Source organism: Furipterus horrens, unplaced genomic scaffold (genome assembly GCF_987537825.1).
Source record: "Furipterus horrens unplaced genomic scaffold, mFurHor1.1.pri manual_scaffold_7, whole genome shotgun sequence".
NCBI lineage: Eukaryota > Metazoa > Chordata > Mammalia > Chiroptera > Furipteridae > Furipterus > Furipterus horrens.
In genome coordinates, this window is record NW_028327177.1 from 88,651,838 (window position 1) to 88,658,447 (window position 6,610).

The 6,610-nt window shown below is 54.9% G+C and overlaps 1 protein-coding gene across 1 annotated transcript; it reads left to right on the forward strand.

Annotated features, from left to right (window-relative positions):
* Window positions 1–1,909: 1,909 nt before the first annotated feature.
* FEZF2 (FEZ family zinc finger 2) lies at window positions 1,910–5,796 on the forward strand. The gene is made up of 5 exons (XM_090282938.1): window positions 1,910–2,139; window positions 2,506–3,424; window positions 3,759–3,893; window positions 4,095–4,227; window positions 5,124–5,796. Exons 2-5 carry the CDS (start codon window positions 2,564–2,566, stop codon window positions 5,381–5,383), a joined length of 1,389 nt encoding a protein of 462 aa, XP_090139064.1. The 5' UTR covers window positions 1,910–2,139; window positions 2,506–2,563; the 3' UTR covers window positions 5,384–5,796.
* The last annotated feature ends 814 nt before the right edge of the window (window positions 5,797–6,610 follow it).

Below are 6,610 nucleotides of genomic sequence, written 5' to 3' on the forward strand. Positions count from 1 at the left end.
ATCATCTAGGCCACTTTCCCTTGGAGACCGTTCACCGTTCTTTGTTCCTACTCCTTGCTTTCCAAGTACACTTTTTCTTTCCTTTACCTGCCCTGTCAATATCCTGTCTGAAAATGCACTCAGAGAGTGAGTGAGTAGGAAAGAGAAGTTCTGAAGGAGAAAAAAAATGAGCGATTGCCTGAAGTTAAAACTAAACCTTTCCTTGTCCCTTTCCCTGAGGGTTTTCCCAGGATATTTTGCAGCAGAGAGGGAGGCTTGGGATGGGATACTCAGTCCCCTCCAGACCTGTTCCTGAGTGAAAAGTGAGAGGGTTTGTGTCCACTAACAATATTTTGAGCTCCGCGAGATCCTGTGCCTTTGGAGATGAAATTCACTATCAAACCCTCAACCCTGTTTGCTCATATTATACCCACCATAATCCTCTTAAACTCTGGTTGCAGCTACAAAGCTGGTGGTCTTGCAAAAGCTGGCTGGCAAGATATAATTGTCCCACAAACAAAACCATCCAAAAGTTTTTTTTTTAAACCATGCACCCCCTCCTCTTTCCTAAACCTAATTCTCTCCCTCACTCTCTTGCTAGCAGTTCACCCTCCCCTTAAGGACCCTCAGGCCTCGACCACTTTTGTTGTCCCCTAGAGCACCCGGCCTGTTGAAAGTGCTGGAGCGTCTTTGAGCAGTTTGTTGTGATACGCAGGTGGAATGGTCTGCAAACAGATGAATTCAGCCCCTCCAAACCAAGCTCCGAGCGCTCTGCTTTTGTGCACCAGGCACAAAACGCTGAATTCCTCCGAACTTAGTTGGGGCCTGTCTAGAAAAGGGCCTTTTCTTCCCTCTGCTTGTACCTCTGGCCACACTAAGTCTCTCCCTTCCTCCTCTAGGCCCCCTCCCTTTCCCCTCTGATAATCCTTCTCTTTATTTTAGAAAAACACAAAACCCGGTTCCACGCGGTGCTTTAGTGGCTAAAAGTGAAAGAGCTGCCTTGGCAGATTTCAGCTCTATGAATCACTTCGGAAAATTGGTTCGACTGAATGGCCTTAGGAGGAAAAACGTTTTAATAGGATCCAGGGGAGGTTCTGCTGTTTCAATCTGCTTCTTAAACAGGTGGAGATTGGACCTTCTCAATTATAGAAACAGCAAGTACCCATCAGCGGGGAGAGCTGCCCTCCGAATCCTCCCCGCACGCAGCCCTAAACCAGCAGCAGAGCCGGGCTTTGCCTCAGACATCCGATCACAAATCAGCGATTCTGATCGATTAGGATCTCAAACAGTCCTCAGCTGGCCCTTACAGTCTCTGGCAGCCGCAGGTGGGGAGCTGGCCGGGGACGGGGAGGCGCACCCGCCGGTCGCCAATGTCCGAGGGATCTGGGCGCGCGGCCTTGGTCTTCCAGACGCTTCGGGGTCCTCCTTAGGCGGCGGGAGCTCTCTCCCAACCTCCGACGCCAGCCAAGACGAGCTCGTTGTTTTTGCATAAATTAATATTTCCCCATTAACAAGTTCCCCCTCCAAACGCGGCGCCCGCGTCCATGAGCCACATCCTAATGAGGTAATTATCATTTGCGCGTGTTCGGGGCTGGCGCCGGCTCCGTGGGTAAATGGCAGTTTATTAGCATGATGCCCAGCTCGGCTGCAGAGGGCTGAGGGATACTTCGGCATCTAGACGGACACCCAGGAGCCCTTTGGGACAGCGAGTCCAGGACTCCCTGCCCTCGCCGAGTCCCCCACACCTGTAGGCCCCCAAAGTTGTGACTCACGCACAGAACTCTGCCTGGGTTTGGGCTCCCCCCACCTTTTTTTCCACCGGCAAAACCATCACGATTCCTCCCCCTCCCCCTCCCGTCTCTTCCCTCCTTCCCGATTTGCGAACCGCTCGCACTTTCCCAAAGGGAGCGCGGGCGCCAGTTGCCTCCTTTTAAAGTTTGAGGGGCGGTGGCGGCGGCGGCAGGCGCGGGGGAACACAGGGGCCGCTACCGGAGCCGCGCCGCCGCCCAAGTCATTCCACTTGAAGTGACTTCATGTGATGTCAGCTGAATGTAAAAGACAGTGATCTCACGCGGAGGGGAAGATGTTTGCCATCAAAATGTGACAGAGGAAACACGCTGCATGGCTCGGAACGCATCTCCTTGGCAGTGGGGGAAAGAGGTAAATGCGAGGTGCCTCTCCTGGTCTTCTTTAACTTTGCCTCTTCACTGTCCAGCTCCCAGCACGCGTGCCGGAGGCCGGGGTCCAGGGAACGGCTCGCGGGGGGGCTAATTTGAGGCTCTTTTCTTTCTCCCTTTTTCTCTCTCTCTTTCCTTTTTCTTTGTAAACCCTCCCCCTTCTTCCCCTTTCAAAGTCCCAAAGCAGAGGCTGGTGGGTTCCTTTGCGCGCTGGGTTAATGGGCGGTAATTTGGTACCCTTGGGTGCACTTTGTTCTGCCCTTGTTCATTTAAATGCAAATGGATGACCTGGACCCGACAAGGTGCTTATTAAATTGCGGTTTCCCTCCCTGCCTTTTCTGGAATGCAGACTTAGAGGAGAGAGGCTGCGCCCTGGCCCAGTCCGGCACAACTCGGCGCGGCGCGCCATGGCAAGTTCGGCTTCCCTGGAGACCATGGTGCCCTCGGCCTGTCCTCGAGCCGGAGCGTCGCCTGCCACTTCCAAGACGCTGGCCTTCTCTATCGAGCGCATCATGGCTAAGACGTCGGAGCCCCGTGCGCCCTTTGAGCCCCGGCCAGGGACACTAGAGGCAGACATTGGCCAGGGCAAGAAATTGCTCAACCTCTGCTCGCCGCTGCCCTGTATGATCCCTCTCCAGCCCCTAGGCTACGACGTGCCGTCCAAGACGCTGCTCAGTTACTCGGAGCTCTGGAAGAGCAGCCTCCGGGCGGGTGGCAGCGGAGGAGGAGGAGGAGGAGGAGGAGGAGGAGGAGGCAGCGGCGGGGGGGCTCCGGTGTGCGGCGCCAGCGGCTTGTGCAAAACCAACTGTGGCGTGTGCTGCAAGGCCGAGCTGGGCCTGGCGCCGTCTGCGCTGCCAGCGGGCAGGGTCATCAAACCGCAGGTCATCAACCACGCGGTGGGGCTGCCGGCCAGCGGCTCGCTCTACTACTTCAACTACCTGGACTCCGCTGCGTACCCTCCATCCGAGCTCCTCGGCGGCCACCTTTTCCCGTCCGGCCTCCTCAATGCACAGGCCCCCACCGCCTTGGCTGCGCACCCCAAGCTCTTTTTGCTGGAAAATGCCAAGTTGGCCGGCCTGACTGCGGACAAGTTTCCCCATCCAGCCCCCTATGCGCATAAGGAGCGGCTGCCCACGCCGCTGGAGCAGGTGCTGAAAGAAAACTCGGCTCTGACCGCGGAGCGCAGCAGCGTCAAGAGCCATGGCAAGCTGCCCGGGGCCTCCGCTGAGGGCAAGCCTAAAAATTTCACCTGCGAGGTGTGCGGCAAGGTGAGGCCTGGGGTCCGTGGGGCTTGGGAGGGGGAGTAGCGTAGGCAACTTCCTTGAGGCATCCTGGTACTCCCCTTTCTTAAATTTAGGAGCTCCCTAGTAGCTGTCTACTCAAATCAGGGGACTCAGTGTCCTGTTCTGTAAAATGGGGAGGCTATTGTCTCTTGGCCACACAGGACAGGTGTGAGCAGAGGGTTAGGAAGCCCTTTGCAGAATGGAAAGGGCTCTGGTTGGGGGAAGGGATTGTTGCTTGGACAAGGTAAACTGTGGCCTCCTGGAGCAGATGCTAGACTCTGATGGATACGCCTCAAGGCCCCTTCATGTCCTCCTGTAGGTGTTTAACGCTCACTATAACCTCACCCGGCACATGCCGGTCCACACCGGAGCCAGACCCTTCGTGTGCAAAGTCTGTGGCAAAGGCTTCCGCCAGGCCAGCACGCTGTGCAGACACAAAATTATCCACACCCAGGTACGTGGCCCCGGGTCTGGCCCGGCCCACCCACACTCAACAACCTACACCACGAGAGAGGTCATTGGGGAGGGGATGGCCCAGGGTTCCTGTACCCCTCCCAGAGAACCCGTGTCTCTTCAAGGTGATGCTTCAAAGCCCCTGAGGCAACCTTTCCCTGCTAGGCACTCAACCTCACTGTGTTCGGGCCCCTCTCCACAGGAAAAGCCTCATAAATGCAACCAGTGCGGCAAAGCCTTCAACCGCAGCTCCACGCTCAACACGCACATCCGCATCCACGCAGGCTACAAGCCCTTCGTCTGCGAATTTTGCGGCAAAGGCTTTCACCAAAAAGGTAACGTTGGGGGTGAGGCCGTCTTCTCATCTCACCTCCGGACTCGGCGGGTTACCACTATCACAGACACACACAAAAAAAGACCCAGAGAGAGGGAATGCGAGAGCTGCAGACTCGGGCGGGCGCAGCATTTCTTTGGAATCGGGTTGTCTGGCATTTGGGTAGAAGCTGTGCGGCCCGGTTACTAGATCTCGCTGAATTCAGACTGGTTGCACGGAGAGACTCTGAATTTGGGAGGTGGAAAGGAAGGCAGAGACAGAGGGAAAGAAAGTAGGAGAAAGAGAGTGTATTGCCCTACAGAAAAAGCTTCCCTTTGTAGCCGGGATTCCCCTTTCTAATGAAAAAAAAAAAAAAATCGTGGCAAAACCCACCACCTGGGAACAACTTAGGGCTGGGGGGGAAACAGCTACTGTCCTCAGTACCCTGAACCCCTGGTACCCTTCTTGGATGTCCCAAAGCATTGTCTCATCTCCAAGTGATAGTTGGGGAACCAGATGGAGTAATTTTTTTAATGAGAAGGAAAATAAAATGAGGGACGAAGCTTGGGTTTGTGAGAATTTCTTGGAGGGGAGTAGCGGCCGACAGTAGGACCCAAGATGTCTCTGGGCTGCGCGAAAAGTTTCCAGGCCGGTGGAGCACAGCGGGAGGGACGCCAGGCGGGCTTCCGGACAAGGCGGGGCTGGGGCGCCAGACTCGGCCATCCAGCCTGTCCTAAAATCCCCGGGATTGACTGACGCGTACGAAGTTTGATAACTTCTTTACTCGGAGGGGTCACGCCCGCTTAGACAAGCATCTCGTTCTTTGCTCGGGCACCTGAGCCAACCCCGGGACGCCCAGACTCTGTCACCTCCCAATCTGCTTCATTCCCCCACTTTTTTGTTTTTGGTTTCCTGTAGGGAACTACAAAAACCACAAGCTGACCCACAGCGGCGAAAAGCAGTACAAATGCACCATCTGCAACAAGGCCTTTCACCAGGTCTACAATCTGACCTTCCACATGCACACCCACAACGACAAGAAGCCTTTCACGTGCGCCACTTGCGGCAAAGGGTTTTGCAGAAACTTTGATTTAAAGAAACACGTGCGCAAACTCCACGACAGCGTGGGACCTGCCGCCCCCTCCACAAAGGACCTAACTCGGACAGTGCAGAGTTGAGTGCCACTGCCTCGCCCTCCCCTCTGGCCCTATTCAACCCCAAAACAGATTACACGTATAAATTTATTTCTAAAATTAAGAGGGAGAAAAAAAGCTATAGCAGAGAGGCTAAAATCTATTTATCGAAACCAGCATATTTTTGGAAAGCTAAAAGTTTCCTCGATGACTGGCAGCAAACGGGTGGCTCCCACCTTTGTTTATTCGGGAAACGTATTTAAACCCAGTGCCGAAAAGTATTTAATTCCAGGCCTCGGCTTCTCCTTGGGCGGTGGGTTTTAACCTGAGCCTGTCACGTGAACGCCTGGGACGAGCACGGCACCCCCAGCCATCTTTATACAGCCATGTAAATCCTCCTGTACATGCGAACACGGAATATATACATATATAACTCAATAAACAGAATCATTAGTGCGCGTTTCTTCCCCGCCCCCTCTCCCCTCGCCGCAAGGTCAGCTTGAAGAATAAGAAGGAAATAGGAGTTTATAGCACTTCCCTGCCAAAAGGTGAGGCCAAACCCATGTTCCTGAGGCTCTTGCTCGTTAACAGCCCTCTACCCCCAACCCCAGGAGCCAGGTGAAAAGGCCTACTCAGCCTCCACGTGATGAAATTTTTCTATTTGGTGAATGTTCCGACGCTTGGAATTCTGGGTGTTGCCTCATTTGGGTGAAAATTTGTTTTTAAGAGGGGCTAAAGAGGCTGGATGTTGGGGAGCAGGTTTGGGGTGCGTTCTTGAGCAAAGCAACGCATCGCGCGGAGGTCAGCGGCTGGGGCACTGCCCAGCTGGGGCACTTCTGGACATGTACCCTTCTCCGGGTGACCTAAGGGGGGCAACTCTTCTTCCCAATCTTTTCTGGAAGCAAGGGCTGGAGGCCAAGGGTCCCCAGCCCAGCCTGAGCTCTGGGGCTCCCTGATGCACGCCACTGACCTGGGGCCGGATTCCGTGAGCGGGGCGCCCTGCCTCGGGAGGGCGCACCCGGGCACCAGGAGCTCGCAGCCGCCGCCTGCCGCTCGCTGATTACTGTGCAGTTAGCCCATTTCCTGAATAGCTATCTTCGCCGCCGAGCACACTGATGAAATGATTTCACGCTTGCTTCCTAAGTAATGACCCAAATTAAGAGAGAAAACAGAGACCCTTCAAACAGCATTACATTAATCATCTAATCATTCCCAGGAGGGGGCCGGCCGCCACCTCCCCGTTTGATCCGAATCTGGGATAATCAAGAGCTC

Bases quoted from the DNA above. Each gene is read 5' to 3' on its own strand.
- FEZF2 (XM_090282938.1), top strand. From the start codon at position 2,564: ATGGCAAGTTCGGCTTCCCTGGAGACCATGGTGCCCTCGGCCTGTCCT. The intron at 3,425-3,758 runs GTGAGGCCTGGG...GTCCTCCTGTAG, and splicing joins CCTGCGAGGTGTGCGGCAAG to GTGTTTAACGCTCACTATAA. The intron at 4,228-5,123 runs GTAACGTTGGGG...GGTTTCCTGTAG, and splicing joins CAAAGGCTTTCACCAAAAAG to GGAACTACAAAAACCACAAG.